Source organism: Schistocerca americana, chromosome 1, assembly GCF_021461395.2.
Source record: "Schistocerca americana isolate TAMUIC-IGC-003095 chromosome 1, iqSchAmer2.1, whole genome shotgun sequence".
Lineage (NCBI taxonomy): Eukaryota > Metazoa > Arthropoda > Insecta > Orthoptera > Acrididae > Schistocerca > Schistocerca americana.
Window position 1 is genome coordinate 616,860,812 of NC_060119.1, and position 23,472 is coordinate 616,884,283.

General features: G+C 40.5%; 1 protein-coding gene across 1 annotated transcript in view; it reads left to right on the plus strand.

The window, feature by feature from the left end:
* LOC124625417 (otoferlin-like) overlaps positions 1 to 23,472 on the plus strand; it is a 1,049,973-nt gene that overhangs the window by 1,013,086 nt on the left and 13,415 nt on the right. Inside the window, exon 35 of the mRNA XM_047149169.1 lies at positions 8,886 to 8,986. Within this exon, the coding sequence (XP_047005125.1) occupies positions 8,886 to 8,986 (101 nt within the window). The remainder of the gene's footprint in view (positions 1 to 8,885; positions 8,987 to 23,472) is intronic.

Consider the following 23,472-nt stretch of genomic DNA (forward strand, 5'->3'; position numbering starts at 1 on the left):
AGGGGCGGGAAGATGTGTGGGACAGGCTTTACATCTAGGTCTATTATAGGTATATGAGTCATGAGGGAGGGGGTTGGGAGCAGGCGTTGTGTAGGGATGGACAAGGATATAGTGTAGGTTCAGTGGGCAATGATATACCACTGTGGAGTGCGTGGGAAGGATAGTGGGTAGGACATTTCTTATTTCAGGGCATGAGGAGAGGTACTCAAAATTCTGGCAGAGAATGTAATTCAATTGCTCCAGTCCTGGGTGATTCTGAGCCATGAGGGGAATGCTCCTCTGTGGCCAGACAGTGGGAATTTGGGAGGTGATAGATGACTAGAAAGATAAAGCACAGGATATCTATTTTTGTACAAGGTTGGGTCAGTAATGATGGTCAGTAAAGGCCTCAGTGAAACCCTTGGTACATTTCGAGAGGGCCCGCTCATCATTACAGATGCAACAGCAGTGGGTGGTTGTACTGTATGGAAGGATCTTCTTGGTATGAAATGGGTAGCAGCTATCAATGTGGAGGTATTGCTGGTGGTTTGTAGGATTGATATGGGCAGAGGATAGGTTTGATATGGACAAGGATACTGATGTAGCCGTCTTTGACATGGAGGTCAACAATGAGGAAAATGGCTTGTTGGATTAAGACCAGGCGAAGTGAATGGGGGAGAAGGTGTTGAGCTTCTGGAGGAATGTGGATAAGAGTGTTGAGGTTCTGAAGGAATGTGGATAGGGAGTCCTCACTCTCAGTCCAGTTCACGATGCCATAAATGAACTTGAACCAGGTGAGAGGTTGTTATTCTGGGTGTTTTGGAAGGATTCCTCTATGTGGCCCATGAACAGGTTGTAGTAGGATTGTGCCATACAATTGCCCATAGCTGTACCCCTCATTTGTTTGTAGGTAATGCCTTCAAAGGAGAAGTAATTGTGCATGAGGATACAGTTGGTCATGGCAACTAAGAAGGAGGCTGTCGGTTTGGAATCCATCGGGCTTTGGGGAAGGTAGTGTTCAATAGCAGTAAAGCCATGGGCATTAGATAAGGTAGTGTAAAGGGATGTGGCATCAGTAGTGATGAGCAAGGCACCGTGTGCAAAAGGAACAGGAACTGTGGAGAGTTGGTGGAGGAAATGGGTGGTATCTTCTATGTAGGAGGTTAGGTTGCAGGTAATAGGTTGAAGGTATTGGTCTATGAGAGAGTAGATTCTCTCAGTGGGGGCACAGTAACCAGCCACAATAGAGCATCCTGGGTGGTTGGGCTTATGGACTTTAGGAAGCATGTAGAAGGTGGAAGTATGGGGAGCGGTAGGGATTAGGAGAGATGAACTCTGAGAAGAGGTTCTAGAGTGGGACTAAGGATTTGAGGAGAGACTTGATGTCATGCTGGATTTCTGGAATGGGTTCACAGTTGCATTGTTTGTAGGTGGATGAATCTGACAGCTGGTGGAGTTCTTCTGTCAGGTAATCCTTGCAAGTCAAAACAACAGCGGTGGAGCCTTTGTCAGGAGGTATGATTATAAGGTAGGGATCAGTTTGCAGATGGTGGATTGAGGTTCCTTCTGCAGATGTAAGGTTAATTTGCATAATGGGGGATTTGGGAATGTTGAGGAGTTTGGGGAATGATGATGAGGCAAGATAAGAGGTTAAGAAATTCTGGAAAGTTGACAGGGGGTGATATGATGTTCAGTGGGGGATGGATGTAGGAGTGAAACAAGGCAGTCAGGGTTCAGCCATGGTCTTGGGTTGAGTCTGATTGGTAGGTTTGGAGGTGAAAAAGTGTTTACACTCTAGGGACCAGAAGAAGGAGAGGAGGTCTTTAACAAGCCCAGCATGACTGAATTTGGGAGTGAGGCAAAAGATGAGGCATCTGGAAACAATTGATACTTCTGCTAGGCTGAGGATTTTGCAGGAAAGGTTAATGATGGTGTTTCAGGTCTATTAGGTTCTGGATTCTGTGTGCTTGTGGGAGGGAGGTTTTTTTTTTGTTTTTTTTTGTTTTTTTTGAGGGGGGGGGGGGGGGGGGGGAGTGTCAATGTAGTAGGCCTGTGAGACAGGGTTTGTAAGCTCTGAGGAGACATGGGGGAGGTTCAGAGGTTGCTGAAAATCTGAAAATGTGGTGGACATTGGTAGTCCAAGGCAGGAACAGGAAGTTCACAGGGTCCATCATGAAATATACAAAATAGATCTCCTGTGCCATATCTTTCCAGATATTCACCAAGTCCCAAAGTACCACTGTCTGACCAGAGAGGAGCATTCCCCCATAACTCAATATCACCCAGAACTGGAGCAAGTAAATTACAGTCTCCACCATGACTACCTCTCATTGTGCCCTGAAATGAGAAATGTCCTACCCACTATCCTCATGCACCTCCCACACTGGAATTCCATTGTGCAGCAAACCTACACAATATCCTCATCCACACTTACACATCCAGTTTTCCCAACCCCTTGCCTCATGGCTCATATCCATGTAATAGACATTCTCCTACCACCACTTACTCCAGTTTGGTCACAAATATCACCTACTCCACCAAAGGCAGGGCTACCTGTGAAACCAGTCATGTGATGTACAACCTAGGCTGGAGCCCCTGTGCTGCATTATTCGTGGGCATGACAACCAACAAGCTGTTATATCCATATGAATTGCCACTGACAAACTATGGCCAGTAAACAACTGGACCACACTGTTGCTGAGCATGCCGCCCAACATGGCATTCTTCATTTCAGTGAATGCTTCACAGCCTGTGCCATCTGGATCCTTCCCACCAACAACAGCTTTTCTGAATTATGCAGTTGGAGACTCTCCCTACAATATATCCAACATTTCCGTAACCCTCCTAGCATCAACCCTTGTTATTCATCATCCTTACCCATCTAGTCCCTTCCCTGTTCCCATTCCAGCACTACACAGCCCTCTAACCCACCAACACACCCAGTCTTTTTGCTTTTCTTCTCTTCCAGTGCCCCCTCTCTTCCCTGCCCTCCATCTAATCTCCCAAATGTACCTGCTACCCTACTTTCTCTTCACCTCATCCCTGCACAATCCCATTAGTTCCATTTTACCATCCTCCACCCCTACCCTGCTATCCTTTCCCCTCCCTGCCACATCCTCCTTCTTATCGCCACATGGTTTCCTGTCCCATGATGTGCTGCTGCTCATAGCCTGGCTTCAGTTGCCGGAGACTGTGGTGATACGTGTGTGTTAATTGTGTTTACATGAATGTTTGTGTCCATGTTGTCTCCTTTTGACGAAAGCATTGTTGGCTGATAGCTCACTTTCTCACAGTCTTTTTGTTGCAACTATCTGCGACTCGGCACCTCCGCTATGTACTGGATTGCAACTATCCTTTTCATAATATTGTTACATTCCATCTTGTATTTTCCATTGTTTGATTTTACATGACAGTTTTTCTTCCATTCTTAATCCAGTGCTGTTTCCCTTTGTTACTATTTTCTAATGCATTACTGTACTTAAAGCCCATCCTTCTTTCTCTTCTCTCCTGTGTTTCTCTTGTTGCCTTACAAGCTGCATTGCATGCTCTGCTTATGAGCCACACTGTATCACCCGTCTCGGCCATGCACAACAGAAGTCTACAAGACCACACTGACTATTGATGCAGCATCTCATGTCCCATATTACTCCCACCAATATCAATAATCCTTTACCTTCAAAATGATCATTCTCCCTGCATCACTCTCGCGTATTTTCATGTGTTATTTCTCGTACCTTTCCTGGACCACACAAACTGATCTCATCCTGCCACCCCCTCCCCACCCCCACTCTTTCTCCTTCATATTCCAGTTCAAATGAACTAATTTCATCTAATCTAGTAAAATCTTCCATTCCCCTTCTTCACACTTATCCACCCACAGACCTGCTACACACATTACAATTTTTTTATACACTTTTTCTTTGATCTCACTGTGAGTTCATGCCAATTGCAGTTGGTTTTCATCTTTCACTATTAGCCTTTCAGATTTTATCTTGTTTCTCTATAATTCATCCATTTCATTCTTTTCATGATTTTTCCCCACGTGTTTGTGTGTATTTTTGCCTATTTTTGGGTGAATTCTATGTTATTTACATATGTTTACCCATTTTTTCTACCACTATGGATCCTTGATCTGTTCATCTGCTTCACTATAGAAAAGTCTCCTTATCCCTAGCCAGAACTCAGTCCCACTTACTGTTCCTGCATTGTTGCTTGGCTCATGGAGTCCCCCGATATCGCCTTACCATCAAATCATCCATCTCCGGATGCCTCCCTTCCTTCCACAGTGACCTCCATCTGTTCAGATTCCACCAGTCCTTAGTCCTCACCAACATAGTTTTGCAAAACCATTTCATTTAAGCCCAAACCTCCATGCATTACCTTATCTCCATCTGCCAAAGGCTCCACTACTGTTGTTTTGAACTGCAAGGATTACCTGGCAGAAGGCTCCACCAGGTGCTGATTCATTCACCTACAAATCCTGCCACTGTGAACCCATTTGAGAAATCCAGCTGGGTCTCCAGTCTCCCCTCAAATCCTTAGGCCCATCCCAGAACCTCTCCTCAGAGTCCATCTCTCTCCTTACCCCTGCCACTCTCCTTACATCTACCTTCTACATGCTTCCTAAAGTCCATAAACCCAACCACCCAGGATAAACACTTTCTCCACTATTTGCTTCACCTGCTCCTATTAAATCAAAGATGCTTACTTCCGTACCTCTGTCCATATCAAACTTACTAATCACCAGCATATCAAACTTACTAATCACCAGCGATGCCTCCATTTCAATAGCTGCCGCTCATTCTTTACCAAGAAGCCCCTTCTATACAGCCTAGCCACAAGTCACCATCAAATCTGTAGTGACAAGCGGTCCCTCCCAAAACATACTGAGAGTCTCACTAAAGCCTTCACAGGCTGTAATTATCCTTCAAACCTTGTACAAAAATAGATCTCCCACACCTTATCTTTCCAGCCTCACACCAACTCCAAAAGTCCCACTGTTCAGCCACAAAGGAGCATTCCCATCGTGACTCTGTACCAACCAGTATGGGAGCAACTGAATTATAATCTCTGATAGGGTCTTGACTACCTCTCATTGTGCCCTGAACTGAGAAAGGCCTGACTTACTATCCTTCTCTCACTGAACCTATGCAATATTCTTATCCCTCCCAACCTCTTGCCTCATGGCTCATAGCCCTGTAATACACCTGGATGCAAGACCTGTCCCATATATCCTCGCACCACCACCTACTCTACTCATGTCACAAACAGCACCTGTCCCATCAAAGGCAGGGCTACCTGTGAAACCAGTCATGTAATCTACAAGCTAAGCTGCAACCATTGCACTACATTCTACATGGGCACGACAATCAACGAGCTGTCTGTCTGCCTGAATGGCCACTGACTAACAGTGGCCAAGAAATAACTGGACCACCCCGTTGCTGAGCATGCCGCCCAACACGACGTTCTTCATTTCAGTGACTGCTTCACAGCCTGTGCCATCTGGGTCCTTCCCACCAACAACAGCCCCTACAATATATCCTACATTTCCATAACCCTCCTGGCCTCAACCTTCATTAGTCATTGTGTTTACCCATCTAGCCATTTTCCTGTCCCCATCCCCATTGCAGCACTACACAACCCTCTATTCCACCAACACATCAAGTCTCTTTACTTCTCTCCTCTTCTGCTAACCCTGCCCCCCCCCCCCCCCCCCCTCTTCCCCACCCTCCATCTAACTTCCCAACTGCACAATTTACTCTACTCTCTCTCCACCTCATCCCTGTATGCTCCCAGTAGCAGCACTTTACCATACCCCACTCTAACCTGCTATCCCTTCCTCTCCCCATCCCACCCCTCCTTACCATCACCAGGCCGCCTCTCCCATAATGCACTGCTGTTCACAGTCTGGCTTCAGCTGCCAGACACTGTGGTGACATGTGTGTTAGTTGCATTTGTGTGTGTGTGTTTTCTATTTTTGCCACAGGCCTCATTGGCCAAATCTTTCTTTCCGACAGTCTTTTTGTTATGCCTATGTGTGACTTAGCATCTCCGTTATTTGGTGAAAAGGACATTGCTAATCATCATATAGTGGAGATGCTGAGTTGCAGATGGGTACAACAAAAAGACTGCTAAACAGGTTAGATTTAGGCCAAAAGGTCTCCTTCTGAATTATACAATATACACACACTGTCATGCAAAAACAACTCACACATGCATGAGCTCTGTCTCCAGCCACAGAGGCCACACCACGTGCAATAGTGCATGATGGGAAAAGCAATGTGGATGGTGGGGGGTAAGGAAGAGGCTGAGATAGTGGGGCAGAGAGGGGATTGGATAGCAGGGTAGTGGTGGGGACAGAAAAGTGCTGTTTGTGGAATCATAAAGGGACAAGATGGCGAGAGGGTAGGGCAGCTAGGTGTAGTTGGGTGATTAGGTGGAGGGGTGGGATGGGGCAGAAAAAAAATTGGTGGAATAGAAGTCTGTTTAATGCTAGAGTGGGAACAGGGAAGGGAATAGGTGGATGAAGGATGGGGACTAACAAAGTTGAGGCCAGGAGAGTTGCAGGAATATTGTATATATTGCAGGCAGAGTTCCTACCAGCACAATTCAGAGAAGCTTGTGTTGGTAGGAAGGATCCAGATGGGACCAGCTGTGAAGCAGTCATTGAAATGAAGAATGTTCTGTTGGGCAATGTGCTCAGCAACTGGGTCATCCAGCTGTTTCTTGGTCACAATTTGTCGGTGGCCATTCATTTGGACAGACAGCTTGTTAGTTGTCATGCTCACGTAGAATGCAGCACAGTCATTCCAGCTTAGCTTGTAGATATCATGACTGGTTTCACAGTTAGCCCTGCCTTTGATAGTATAGGTGGTGGCTGTGACTGAACTGGAGTGGGTGGGGGTGGGAGGATGCATGGGACAGGTCTTGCATCTAGGTCTATTACTGGGATCGAGTAGGGATAGATGAGGATATTGTGTAGGTTTGGTGGGCAGTGGAATACCACTGTGGGAGTTGGGGAAGGGATAATGGGTAGGACATTCCTCTTTTCAGGGCATGAAAAGAGGTAGTCATAACCCTGATGGAGAATATGCTTTAATTGCTCCGGTCCTGGGTGGTACTGAGTCATGAGGGAAATGCTCCTCAGTAGCTAGATGGTAGGACTTTGGGAGGTGGTGGGTGACTGGAGAGATAAGAAATGGGAGAAATTTTCTGTACAAGTTTGGTAAAGTAATTACAGTTTGTTAAGGCCTGAGTGAGACCCTTGCAGATGTAACAACCATGGGTGGCCAGACTGTATGGAAGGGACTTCTTGATATGCAATAGGTGGTAGTTATCAAATGGGGATATTGCTGGTGGTTGGTAGGTTTGATATGGATGGAGGTAATGATGTATTGATGTAGCCATCTTTGAGGAGGAGGTCAGCATTGAGGAAGGTGGCTTGTCAGGGTGAGGAGCACCAGATGATGCAAATGGGGTAGGTGTTGAGGTTCTGGAGGAAAGTGGATAGGTTGTCCTCACCCTCAATCCAGATCATGAAGATGCCATCAGTGAATGTGAACCAGGTGAGAGGTTTGGGATTTTGGGTGGTTAGGAAGGATTCCTCTAGATGGGCCATGAATAAGTTGGCATAGGATGGTGCCATGCGGGTCCCAGATTTCTTTGTAAGTGATGACATAATGATGATGATGATGATGATGTCCCATACTCCGAGAAGCATAGGGGATGATGTGGGAGACCCGCACCGCTGTACCAGGCAAGGTCCTAGTGGAGGTGGTTTGCCATTTCCTTCTTCCGACCATAATGGGGATGAATGATGACATAAACCCTTGGTATTGTGGTTTAAATGACTGCATGTTTGTGATTTGTTATATGCAGAAATAAACATCATGGTACTGAATTTAGTTTCTGGTATATTATTTAAATTACATTAGTACAGCTGTGCCTCTTCTTCACTTGTCAAACAGATATATATGTTTTGTGCGTCAGTTTTACTTCCTGAAAGAGAAGTATTACAATTTCCTCATTCATAATGTATTATAATATACAATGATTAACTGTCCTGGGTCTGAAGTTAAAATGAGGGCACTCATATTTAGTCTATAACCAAGCAAATTATTTTCTTTGTGATTGCTTCTTTACGACCTTCCTACTTGTCTGATAATGGAAAAGCTTTTCTTTAAAGCTCCATATATATTGATTCTATAATATATCCATATATCTTATTTATTTCTCTTTATGTTATGTATAACACAGACCACAGAAAGCTCACTTCTGTAGCCTTGAATCTGTATTCTTTTTGTTTCTTAATACCAATGGATCACTGATACATACATGCAGTGTACTTATTATAATTTTCGTAGGGTCCTTCTAAAAGTCCTTTTTTCCTATAGTTCTGGTAATCATTACACACACACACACACACACACACACACACACACACACACACACACACACTCACACCTATCCTTAAGTTTTGATTTGAGATTTTATGTTTCTTATACTCTTTTTCGTTTAGTAAGTTCACACTGTAAAATAACTTCCTGAATCTGATGTGATTGAAAGACAATATCTTGCTCATCTGTAGTCCCATTTCATACCAAGGATCTATGCAACATAGTAAGTTAATGAAAATGTAAATGGGCACTTACTGTGGGATATCCTGAGTGGGTAAGCACTCGATCGTTGCGTGGTACGTGAGCTGCTGTGAGAGAGGAGAGTATGGAGCAGGCTGCGACTAGCCTTGCTGCCTCCTCACAAAGCAATCAGCACACTGGAATCAACACTGCATTTCACAGATTTCTGTGTCTCTTCTTAAATTCTGTACAAATTTTCCATCGTCTATCTTTACTTATAATAAAACTTTGTATCATCAATTAAAATATCTTGATATTTTAAATGCACAGGGAAAGGTGGAGGCTGAAATCCATTTGCTCACAAAAGAAGAAGCAGAGAAAAATCCAGCTGGTCTGGGAAGAAATGAACCAGATCCTTTGGACAAACCTAAGTGAGTTCTGGAATCTTCAGTTGTGTGTTATACATCTCACTAATTCCATTAATGTTGTAAAACTTACTATTTTATACATCATCAGAATTGCAGTTTTCTTTTCATTCACTCATTTATTAACACATTATGTTCTACATGGTCCATTATGATGAAGAACCTTCAAGGGTGTAGAACAATTAAAGAAATGCATTGCCTGAGAGTAGCACCTTTTGTAGAAGGGTAGGTTGAAAAGTAATGCACACATGCTTGTAGAATGTGACCTAAATGATATTGAGAAATGTACCAGATGGCATGCAGTAGGTAGCGTGCATCTCCGTATGCATGTTCAGCTTGAATGCATTGTGTTCATCCGACGCATTCTGAGTAGCAGAAGAATGGAGGCTTGTTCTATTGCTATGTCAGTGCAAGTAAAACAGTGTGCCGTTACTGAACTTTTAATGCTGAAAAAATGACTAGTCAGATTCATGCTGTTTATGGTGGTGGTGGTGTAGACAAAAGTATTAGAAATCGATGGGCAAAAAAATTCTTGGTTGTGAGCCTGGAAAAGACGTAATAGTTGATTAAATGCATAGCAAACATCTGATCATTGCCACAGGTGAAAAACATCATGAACTCATCAATTATTTGATTCAAAATGACCACTGAATCACTAAAAAGCATAAGGCAAACCACATTGGAATACCCAAGGAATATGTCAGCTTTATTATTGAACAATTAGGATACTATAAAATCTATGCACAGTTGGTACCATGTCAATCTACAGGTGAGAACAAATAGTATTGATCACAATCTGTAAGCAACTTTTGCAGCACTACTGTGTTGGAGAAGATGATTCCCTTGTGAATATTGTGACAGGGCATGGGTTGTGGACCATCATTAAAACCCAGAAGAGAAAAGACAGAGAGCTGATTATTGACATCTGTCCTCTCCTCAGGTGAAAAAGTTAAAAACCAAACCATCTGGGGAGGGGGAATCACGTTAGAGGCAGCCTGGTGCTAATATTCTTGTGATATGACAACATTTGTCCACACACCTCACACCCAACTGAAGAAGATCTGTGAAACCTGAAGTTTAAACCAATGCCACATCCTCCTCACTTCCTTGATCCTGAACCTTGTGATTTTTGTTTCTTCCTCCATTCAAAAGTAATCTTTACACATCAGATGATGTGTTTTTGTTCATCTACAAACATGCATGCACTACTTTTTAGCCTACTTCTGTAACAGCTTTTTGTGACATTCATGGTAGTCTGCTCATGTTATTAACTTAGACTGTTGTCAGTGTATCATTTGAGCTGAAAATGCCTGCACAAGAACTTATTAGTAATTTACTATATACAGAAGTATTTACTGATGATTTTCAAGTTATAGCATTCATCTGCGTATATCTGGCACAGCGAACCTCATGTTAATACAAGGAGTCTTCATGGTCATTAGTGGGTGTCTTTAACTTGTGCAGCAACAAAGCACAAAATCATGTTTTATGTTATAAGTTATCTGCAGCAAATTGTTTGTAAATCAAAGAACTCTGTATAATAGGGATCAATCAAATGAGGCAGTGCTGCTGCTAAGAGATTGCTCTCATATTCAGGAGGATGCAGTTCACTTTATTCGGTCATCCTGATTTGGGTTTTCTGTGGTTTTTCTAAATCACTTCAGGCAAATGCCAGGATGGTTCCTTCATCATGGTCACAGCCATCACTGTGTGTCTACCCATGTTTTGAGCTAGTGGTTTTCACTGTATTACTGTGACACTGTATCACTGTAAGATGATTCTTGGATGAACAAAAATAAATGGAGGTAAATAAATAAAAAGAATTACAGCAATCATGAAACTTGGATGAACAAAAATAAAGGCCACTAGATAAATAAAAAAATAAAGCAGCCATCAATTCCGGAACTGATTTGTGCTTGTGCTTTTGTAAACATAATCCTATAGGAGATAATATATACTTGTATTTCCCTGTCTTGTGTTCAAGTCACCCTAGGATTTAACAGCTATAGTTTCCTCTTTCTTTCAGCCAGCATTCATCAGCAAATAATCCAAACTGTTGTTCCTTTAACTTCTGAAAGTCCATCTGCCATGCCCCAATTCTGGAACCATATGTTAGCCTGACCTCTGTACAAAGGCTCCTCTGACATGATAGCACCTGCAGCTTGGCTATATGTAAAGGTGTGCCCAAATGAGAAGAAAGTTTAATAGCAATATTATAATTACAGTTCATCTGGAACAGTACAACTGTGCATAATTGCTATTGACATTAATAATCCAATCCCAATGCATAGGAAGTAAGTGGATAGCTTCAGTGTAAAATCTCCTTGGTTGCTGACAGATCCAGTTTTCCGTGGTGTCCTTCACTTCCTTTTCACGAGTGAACCTCTGACCTTTCGGAGATTGTTCTAAGTGGCCAAAGATATAAGGGGAGATATCAGGGCTGTAAGGAGGATGTTCTGGGACCTCGTCAAAGTTACTGAAGGAGCTTGTGGGTCTTCTTGACCATGTGAGGCATAATGTTGTTCCGGAGAAGCACTATCTCAGCTGACAGGACGCTCCTGAACTTGTTTTTGCCTCAACAACATGTTTTTGTACTATTCAGCATTAACTGCTGCATCCTGTGGTTGCCATATGATAAGCCGAGTTCCTTCTTTGCCAAAAAAAGTAACTGAACATCACTTTTTGGGTCTTCAGGGAAGAGTGGAATTTTTTTGGAAAGGAGAGTTGGAATGCTGCTGCTCCATGCTCATCCCCTTGGAAGCAGGGTTGAAGTGGTAGCAGCACATTTCATCTCATGCCACAATCTGAGCAATGAAATCCATTCCTTGCTCCACATATTTCAACAAATGGCTGAGGCAAACATCCATTCTCAATGTCTTCTGATTCCCTGGAAGATGTTTTGGCACCCATTGTGCACAAACTTTGTCACAATGAATCTTCTCATGGATTATGTGATGCACAGTTCCTTTGTTCACTGACAGTTCAGCAGCAATGACACACCTAGTGATCCAACAATTCATCTATGTGAGCCCCCACACAGCCAAAATCATGGCACTAGTGTTGACAATTTGTGCCTGCCCATGGCATGGCATTTCCTTGATGTCCTCATCATTCCCCTCTTTCAACTTGCAATAAATTTGTGAAGTGTGTTCCCCTTTTGTCCAAAAATTGAATAAGCACTCTTTGTGCTGACTGGGAGGAATCAATCATGCAATGAACTGCAGAAACAATTCTCCAGAAATGAGGAAATTGCGGTGAAGCCATAAACTTCTTTTGTGCAGCTGGGAACACCACCAAGCCATCTCTCAGCAGACACATTCACCCACTGGGATTACATACAGTGCCACTACAGAGATGCTCTCCTTTTCAGCTGGGCATTTATCATATCTGAGGTAAACAAGTTTCCACACCTCGGCAAGATCCATGGTTTTGAGGGCTACTAAAAAGGGCACTGAGAAGAGCAGTAAGAAAATAATACAGGCAGATGATGGAGAATCCAGGGTCAGAGGAAGAGGCAAAGACAGGAAGATACAGGTCACCTGGACGGAAAGAAGTAATACATGGAGTACAAAGGTGGTGTACAGGGAGAAGGTTGGGGTGGTATAAAGAATATGTTAGAGACATAGGAGCACAGGGATTAGCAGAGAAGGTCAGGGTACTGTGGGAACAAAGAATACATTGAAAGGGTAGTTCACAGTGGTGCAATTAAAAAAAATGGTGTTAAGGAGTGCAGTTAAAAAATGTTGTTAAGGAGTAATACTCACATGATATGGGTTGTGTAGCTGTCAGTGTAAAATGTTCTTGGTATTGTTGATGCATCAAATTAGAGTAAAGACTTAAAATGATTACCTACTGCATTGTCTTTGTAAGGAGAACCTGTTGTGATTGCTGCTGTGGTGACCTTTTATAACCACTAGTCAGCCTGTGATTGCTCAATCTGAGTCATCATAACATCTTGTGCTAGAGATTTTTTCAACGTTCAGTCATAAGACATCACCAACAGCCATGAACAAATTTCATCATCAGAGTATTTATGTGTCTGCCTCTGCAGCTCAGTGGTCTGTGTGCCTGGCTGCTATGCAGAGGACTCAGGTTCGATTCCCAGTAGTGCCATGAATTTTTCATTGGTGTGAGGACTGGAATGGGGTGCACTCAGTCTCATGGTGTCAAATGAGGAGCTATTCAATTGAAAAGCAGTAGCTCCAAGGTCAAGAAACCTGACAACAGCAACACGGGTGATGTTTCCTCAATGCTCCTCCATTCCACATCTGAATTACGCTACTGACAGAGGATAATATGGTGGTCAGTTGGTTCTGATTGACCCCATCAGGACCAGAATGTGGAGCTTTGGTTTAGTATTTGTGTATACTTACACTCATGACATTAAAATTACTTTGTGCAGTTTCAAATAACATATTAAAAACAACACAAGTGTTGATACACTGCAAAGGGAAATATTGGACATCACAGATATAACCATTCATAAATGCTGGTATGATGAAACACTTTCTTGTCTGATGCTGATCCATTACAATTTCAAAAGGTTTCAAAATTATGTGGTTTATGACTGCAGCTATTGGTGTTCAGTATGACTAGCAACACATACTTAAAAGCTCACTAAAAATAATTATGTTAAAGCAAAAATCTTGTCCCTGCCTTCTGAACTTGGTCATCAAAGAGGCCACAGAGAGCAGAATATGAAACAATGACTTTTACTGAGACTGTAGCATCTTGACATTGAGCAACTACAGGGACATTTAATGAGTTGTTTATGTTCTTACAAGAGCTGTGGCTGAGTAGGTCATTAATGCAAAAATATGTAAACTATTTTTTAAACTAGAACACTCATTTTGCCAGTGCCAAGAGTATGTGCTGATTTTATCGGGTTGTACTGATTAAATACACTAAAAAGGGCTGTTGTGCACATTAACATTTTAATAGAGTAAAAAGATGTAGCACAGCAGCCTTTGACAGCAAGTTTCTGGATTCAATAATATAGACAAGATTGCAGTAAATTATGTATCATACATGGTGTTTGAATGTTAACAGTAAAACATGCTACTCAGTTACTGTTAGATGAATTCCCAGTTTACGATAACCTATCAAGCAGTTAACATTATTACATTAATTGTATTTCACGCAGGCAGATGTTTGAGATGTGGAAAGAAGTTTAATCTGTTCATTTTATTTAAGTGAAATACAAATAAATGACTTAACATTATACAATGGAAAATCAAGGAGGAAATAATGAAAATATTATGGATAGGATTCTTGCTACTCACCATATAGTGGAGATGTTGAGTCACAGATAGGCCCAACAAAATGACTGTCAGCAAGTAAGTTTTCAACCAAAAAGAGCGTCATCAGAAATAGGCAACATAAGCACATACACTCATCCAAATGCAACTCACACACACATAACCACAATCTCTGGCTGCTGTTGGAAAGTAATAGCAACCAGCTTGGTGAATTTCTCTATGGTCTCCCAATGTCAATAACTCATGAGGAACAAAATTTTTATTTCATCCTGTAACTTCTGTTTCCTCATGTAACTATGAAAATTAAAACTCCTGGCTGCATTTCATTTAAATTGCATTGAATTTCCCTGAACTTATATAAAATGTTTAAAAACAAGCATTAGAATTAATTATAACTCTTTTGTTTTTTCACTGCAATCTAATTGGCATTGTTGTAGCTGATGATTACACAGTAACTTCACATCCACTGCACTTCCTTAGCTTCAGGTATCTTGTTATGAATAATTAGATAAATTGAATACTTGTGTCTTCATTTCTCCAAACATATGTATCATTCTCATTCTTTTTGCTGCATTTTTAACCTTCTTAATGTAAATCTTTCCACCAACTTCTTCAAATTATGTGTTTTGATATTCACATTACAGCTTTCCGTTAAGTGGTTTATGTTAGGACTGTATGCTGTGAAATCCACCCTAGGAGCTGCACCCAACAAGTTGGTGCAAAACTAAAAAAAACTTCATGCAGTCTAGTGTTTAATTACAATATCAATTCATGAAATTTGTATGCTCATAATATAATCCTACTGTTGTTTTACAAAAAAAAGCTTCTCAATTAGTTAATACTCATTCACTTACTTCAGACTTTTTTAAGTTTTTCTTTATTGCATTTCATTTGACTAACTATGCTGTTATAATGGGTCCTTTCATTTCAAAATTTTGAATTTTAATATAATAATTATAAATTATTGGATTTAACAAATTAGAAAACGGATTATAACATTCCCTTCTATTAACAAATGATGAAAATAACAATCCTGCTGGCCCATTTCATTTTATCAGATCATATGACCTGTTTCATTTTACCAAATCATATCCACGTTATGTAAGAAATAGATGTTTACTTTGCTATTAAAATGACTTACTTACAGCTGACTAAAGCAAAACCTTAATGCAGGTACCAGTTTTTGTGTATAGGCCCACATTTCAGCACCTGTGAGTCCTTATTCAAATCAGCACATCATCAGTCACTTTCTAATAAAGTACTCAATCCAGTACAACATTCCACAACCAAACATAACTAATTTTCATTATGTGCTGTCCAAAAACTTTTAAATATTTATTGGAAGTCATGTTGAACATAAACAACTGCAATGATCAGTCACTTTATCTTGACACCAGTTTTAATTGTCCCAGAAAACGGATTATAACATTCCCTTCTATTAACAAATGATGAAAATAACAATCCTGCTGGCCCGTTTCATTTTATCAGATCATATGACCTGTTTCATTTTACCAAATCATATCCACGTTATGTAAGAAATAGATGTTTACTTTGCTATTAAAATGACTTACTTACAGCTGACTAAAGCAAAACCTTAATGCAGGTACCAGTTTTTGTGTATAGGCCCACATTTCAGCACCTGTGAGTCCTTATTCAAATCAGCACATCATCAGTCACTTTCTAATAAAGTACTCAATCCAGTACAACATTCCACAACCAAACATAACTAATTTTCATTATGTGCTGTCCAAAAACTTTTAAATATTTATTGGAAGTCATGTTGAACATAAACAACTGCAATGATCAGTCACTTTATCTTGACACCAGTTTTAATTGTCCCAGAAAACGGATTATAACATTCCCTTCTATTAACAAATGATGAAAATAACAATCCTGCTGGCCCGTTTCATTTTATCAGATCATATGACCTGTTTCATTTTACCAAATCATATCCACGTTATGTAAGAAATAGATGTTTACTTTGCTATTAAAATGACTTACTTACAGCTGACTAAAGCAAAACCTTAATGCAGGTACCAGTTTTTGTGTATAGGCCCACATTTCAGCACCTGTGAGTCCTTATTCAAATCAGCACATCATCAGTCACTTTCTAATAAAGTACTCAATCCAGTACAACATTCCACAACCAAACATAACTAATTTTCATTATGTGCTGTCCAAAAACTTTTAAATATTTATTGGAAGTCATGTTGAACATAAACAACTGCAATGATCAGTCACTTTATCTTGACACCAGTTTTAATTGTCCCAGAAAACGGATTATAACATTCCCTTCTATTAACAAATGATGAAAATAACAATCCTGCTGGCCCGTTTCATTTTATCAGATCATATGACCTGTTTCATTTTACCAAATCATATCCACGTTATGTAAGAAATAGATGTTTACTTTGCTATTAAAATGACTTACTTACAGCTGACTAAAGCAAAACCTTAATGCAGGTACCAGTTTTTGTGTATAGGCCCACATTTCAGCACCTGTGAGTCCTTATTCAAATCAGCACATCATCAGTCACTTTCTAATAAAGTACTCAATCCAGTACAACATTCCACAACCAAACATAACTAATTTTCATTATGTGCTGTCCAAAAACTTTTAAATATTTATTGGAAGTCATGTTGAACATAAACAACTGCAATGATCAGTCACTTTATCTTGACACCAGTTTTAATTGTCCCAGTTCGTAAATCTTATTCCATTTCAAGAAAACAAATGCCAATACAATCTGCACCATTACTAAAATGAAACAAATTAAAGCAGGTATAAAATGAAAATCAATTTACAGTGAATAGGTATGGTTGAAATTATAAGACCCTGTGAAGAAAATTCTGTAGTAGCATGCTTAGTAATAGAAAGCAAGGGACCAAATGTACAGACTTTATTTAATTTTGCAAGAGACAGATGCATGCCAAAAGACATTACTTCCAAATATGTACGCTCTTAAGAGATTCAAAATATTTGTTATATTGTCAAAGACTTGTTATGCCACTAACAGACTCTTCTAGCCATGAATATGACCCTATAAAGGTATTTAGTTCTTTCATACTGGGTGCCACAGCCACAAATCTTTTTAAAAGGTGGAAAATGGAGTTGTCTTTTATTGAGTTTTTGTGCTGTTTTGGTCTGGCCCTCTTTGAGTTATTTTTGTAATTAGCCTGTGGCTCAGGACATAGTCTGTAGATATGGAGGAAGAAAATATGGAGGAAAATGTTTGGAAAGGTAATGTACAATAAAGTATTAAGTCACTCAAAGGTAATTACAGACTTAATTGATATGCATTGAACAAACTCAGTAAGAAGCAGCAGTGAAGAAGAAATTATCTATGAGACATGAAACTTGATTTGTTCAAACAGAATGTCTTTGAGGAATCCATGTTTGTAATTAGTGGCAACATAAAATGAAGGTCAGTGGGTAATTAATATTTCTGCATGATAAATTTTGCCATCAAAAAACAGTGTAATAGGCTTGGAGGAGTATTCATAGACCCAAACAAATTTCTGAGTGATAATTGCATAGGGAATAGTAGTCTACATTTAAATAGATTGGGGCCTGTAATATTCAGGAGGATGTTTACTGATGTAGGTACTACAAAGTTTATGATCACTCACACTGGTGGTAATGCAGAGACTGGTGGGAGAACACAGGTGGTTCTTGGGGTTGATGACAGCAGAGTTCACAAAGTGAGTGGGTAACCAAGAACAAGTCCAAAGCACAGCAAAGCTGTGTTAAGCAAATACAACAGTCCAGGGAGCAGCCCAAATCACAAACAGGGTACAGGCAATGTCAAAAATCTACTGTTCAATGGCACATAATTAAATGCTTCAAAGAATAGTAAGAGACTGACTGACAAATGTTGGACCACAGTATTCACAGGGAGTCTCTTGTTAGTGGACAGCAACACGTCATGCTTGTTGCAGAGGCACCTCGCATGGAAGCAAGCTGTGTCTGGAGAATGTAGTCTGAGTATATCTGACCTGTTCCCTACAAAGAGACTCAGGCTGGGCAGGGAATCTGAATCACTGTCAGATACTAAAGATAAACTCATCAGAAAATAAGAAAACTAATATGGCCTATTAGGGGTAAAAATGTCAGAAGTGCCATTTGAACCAACCATATATTATCACTGCACACAAAATGTGTACTGCATAAATGCTCTCATCATACATTCAACAACATGGAATTCAGCAAAAGGAAAATCAGATGAAAGTACTACATCAGACTGTTCAATATATTGGTAACGAAGTAAAAGTAAATGAAATACAAGTACTCCTACGTGACATGCAACCAGGCATATCATGTATTGACATCTAAAACTAAATCTACTTGACTACTGTGCAAGTGCCTGGCAGAGGGTTCTTTGAACCACCTTCAGACTATTCCATTTCCTCTCTAACATTGCATTGGAAGAATGAAAATATTTCTGTATGAGCTCTGATTACTCTTATTTTATTACGATGTATTACTATGTAGGTTGGTGACAATAAAATATTTTCATTTGTAGAGCAAAGCGATGGTGATTGAAATTTCATGAAAAGATCTCACCACAGCAAAAAACACCTTTGTTTTATTGATTGCCACCACACTTGCTTATCATATCTGTGACACTGTCTCTCCTATTTCACAATAATACAAGACGAGCTGCCCTTCTGAATTTTTTGATGTCATCTGCCAGTCATATCTGGTAGGATCCCACATCACACAGCAGTACTCTAGAAGAGGTGAGACAAGTGTTGCATGGTTAGTCTCTTTAGTAAACGTACTGCATCTTATAAGTGGTCTGCCAATGAAACACAATCTTTGGTTCGCCATCTCCACAACATTATCTGTGTGAACGCTCCAGTTTAAGTTGTTTGTAATTGTAATTTGTAGGTATTTAGCTGAATTGACAGATTTTAGGTTAGTGTGATTTACCGTGTAACAGAAAAGTTGTATATTTCTTTTTGTATTTATGTGGATGACCTCCAACCTTTTCTTAATAAGAGACAATTGCCACTTTTTGCACCATGCATATATCATGTGTTAAATGATTAATGGAAATCTCATAATAATAATAATCCATTCCCAGTCCTCTCCTACCTGAAACCTTTCTTGTCACCATAGATGCTACATCCCTTTACACAAACATCCCACATACCCATGGTCTCTCTGCCCTTGAGCACTACCTCTCCCAATGCCCACCCGAAGATCTTCCAAAAACCTCGTTCCTTATCACACTTACCAACTTCATCCTCACCCATAATTACTTCACTTTTGAAGGCCAGACCTACAAACAAATCAGGGGAACGGCCATGGGAACCAGGATGGCTCCCTCCTATGCCAACCTCTTCATGGGCCGCATGGAGGAGGCTTTCCTGAAGACGCAACAGCTGCTTCCCCTGGCCTGGTATAGGTTTATAGATGACATCTTTGTGGTCTGGACTCATGGTGAAGAAACACTCCTTAATTTCCTCCATAACCTCAACTCCTTTTCGAATCTGAATTTCACCTGGTCCTTCTCCAAAACCCAAGCCACCTTCCTGGATGTTGACCTTCATCTTGTTGAAGCTCACATCCACACCTATGTCCATATCAAACCCACAAACAAACAACAGTACCTTCACTTTGATAGCTGCCATCCTTTCCACATCAAACGCTCCCTTCCCTACAGCCTAGGTATTCGTGGCAAACGTATCTGCTCCAGTGACGAATCCCTCAACAACTACACCAATAACCTGACCAGTGCTTTCCTCTCCCGAAACTATCCTGCAGACCTTGTCCACAAACAGATTTCCTGAGCAATACATTCCTCCCCATCCAACAACAATGTTCCTACCCCCAGACCACACAGAAGTATCCCCCTTGTCACCCAATATTATCCTGGCCTCGAAAACATCAACAAATTACTCCGCCAGGGATATGACTTTCTCAAGTCAACCCCTGAAATGAGATCATCCCTTGACAAAATTCTCCCCACACCACCCAGAGTTGCCTTTCGTCGCCCCCCTAACCTCCGTAACATCCTTGTTAAACCCTACAATATTCCCAGACTACCTTCTCTACCCAGTGGTTCCTACCCCTGAAACCGACCCCGCTGCAAAACCTGCCCCATGCATCCGCCCACAACCACCTACTCCAGCCCCGCTACTGGTAAAACATACACAATTCAAGGCAGGGCTACGTGTGAAACTACACATGTCATTTATCAACTGACATGCCTGCACTGCACAGCCTTTTACATCGGCATGACAACAACCAAACTGGCTGAGCGCATGAACGGACACAGACGAACTGTCCGCCTAGGAGATGCCCAATACCCAGTAGCGGAGCATGCCCTCCAGCATAATTCTAGGGACCTAGGAACCTGCTACACCGTATGTGCCATTTGGCTTCTCCCACCCAACACCAGTCCCTCTGAACTGCGGAGATGGGAACTTGCACTCCAACACATCCTTTCATCCCGCCATCCCCCAGGACTGAACCTACGTTAAACAACCTCACTCCCATTCACTCTTCAGTCTTCTCCTCTTTCCCTTTCCTCTTTAGCCATTCACGCATCTTTTCATCCTACATAGTTGTGTTTATCTTTATACTATATACCTCTTTACTTCTGTATGCATCCTCTTTGGTTGAAGCTGGCACAGTACTTACAATAGAATATCTTTGGCTTCCCTCTGACAACCATGCCTCCATCCTTGCTACCCTCCCTGTTTACCTTACCTTTCCCTGTTGCTTCATAACCTGGGTTGTGAGTAACTGAATCCACTTTCCCTTCTTCCCTTTTTTCCCCTCTCTCCTCCCTGATGAAGGAACAAAGTTCCGAAAGCTAGGAATGTAAATTTTCAGTTCTGATTTATGTGTATCTATCGGCTGTACTGAGCTGAGGTAAGTACTGGCCAGCCCCTCTATCTCTTTGTTAGTATTTATATCATGTGTTAAGTCATTTTATGGTTGGTTTTGACCTTCTGATGACTTCAGTAGATGGTAAATGACAGAATCTTCTGCAAACAATCTAGGAGAGCTGCTCAGACTGTCTCCTAAATTGTTAATACAGGTTAGGAACAGCAGAAGGCCTATAACACTTCCTTGAGGAATGCCAGACACTTCTGTTTTACTCTATGGTTTTACTACAATTAGTATATATTGCAACCTTTCTGTCACAGAATCATGAATTCAGTCATTCAATCTTATTATATGGACTCAATTGGAGATCCCCCATTGATAGCACTCATTAAATTATGTTAATAAAGAACCTTTGTGTTTGACAAGAATGATATTTCCTGCTTCTGTGTTGATTACATGTCAATAGACCATTTTCTGTGAGGTAATTCATATTGCTTGAACACAATATATGTTCCAGAATTCTACTGCAAAGTGGCCATCAGTGGTATGGGTATGTAATTCCTCAGATTACTCTTATTTCCTTTCTTGAGTACTGGTACGATCTGTGCAACTTCCCATTCTTTTGGTATGGATCTTTCATCAAGCAAATGGTTGTATATGATAGCTAATTATGAGGCTATTGTTTCAGCATACTCTGAAAGGAACCTAATTGGTGTACTATGTGGACTGCTTTTTTCGAGTGACTTGAACTGCTTTGCTGCACCAAGAGTAACTACTTCTAAGTTACTCATCACAAGACAATAAAATGAGTGTTTCACGAAACAGCTGTTCATTTCTTCTCAAATCTCTGAGTGTACAATGAAGGCTTCCAGACTTTTTGTGCATCATAATACATCATCCTATATAATGAGGCAATGTGATTGGAGTACTTCCCTGTTTCAGAATTTTTGTTGTATTCCATATTGGTATATCAACTGATTTTCATATTCACTGTCAATTTTAGTGCTGAAAGTGCTTTTTGGCCCACATCCAACAGAACTGCCACAATTACAGATATTGCAATTGCCAGTACAGTATTTTTTCATGATACTGTGGGTTTCAAAATAAGTGAAATGAGAAAAGTTTGCCCCATGGCTTTGTGTATATCTAGCAAATACAATCTGCTACTTTGGCTCATAACTGCATTCATAATGCTGTTATATGTCATGCATTGTTCTGGAACCAGTTTCAGAACATTTGTTTGAACAAATGTATTCAGTTCACTCACATCAAAGTGTGTTTCTCATTGCAAATAATGATCAAAAGGGTGTTTGCAGATTGATCCAGTGCAGTTATTCCCAATTGTACATGTGATTTGTTAGTCCTCAATTGAAGTAATGCCTCATTATATCTGACTGGAGTATGTCTTCATTCATTTAGTCTTTGTATTTTGCTCAAAGATCTTTTGGATTGGATGGGAAACATGTTGCCAATATGATTGCAAATAACATCCATATTTGCTGTGGTTGATGGTTATTTGATGAGTAGGGACAGTTCTCAGTTCTTGGAAATATGTTGATCCAGATACATTTTATAACTGGAATCACAAGTGAAAGCATTCTGTGTTGTTTGGTTGAATAATGTACAGATGGCATAATGAATCAGTCAGATATAATTTGGGATTTCCTACATCTGCTATACCTTGTTGGTGATATTGAAACTTCTACATTGATGCTCTCTATGTTGGTGTCATGGCACTTCAGAGTAGAGTAGCATCTTAGCAAATGTATCACCCACACACGATGAGAAAAATTTAGTTAAGATTGTCGGTGGTTGTGAAAGTGCTCTTGCATTTGCATCTTCTGTTGTGTCCATTTTCAAGGTGCAATGTCAGATTGACAACTGCTGGATGTTATTCATGGATTGGTAATGATAAAACATGCAATAATGCTTCATTACTCCTAACGTACTGTCCCAGTTGATATTTTCAGACTTCATTGATAGGTACCGTTTCATTTTCTGCTCCAAAAACAGCTGTATCACTTCTTCTGTTAACATATTTGCAAATTTACTCAAGTGTTTCCCCTATTGCAATACTGAACATTGGGGTATGCTTTGTATGTTTTCAAGAGTAATGATGACTGATACAACCCAACATTTATCAACTTCATCATCTTTTTTTAGTACTTTTAAAGTGGTGGATTTGCCTCCATCATCAGTTGATTGTTGACAATACTGTGGATATCCATCATTACCCATGGTAACCTTGGCAAGTAAGTCTCTTGGCTGCAGTTTTCTTATATCAGACATGCATGGTGAATTAAAAGCCACATAGACCATAAATCATGTGTTTGGTGACAACTTCAAATAAGGATGGATCAGTGTAAGCACTGATATTTATGCTGAGATGATTT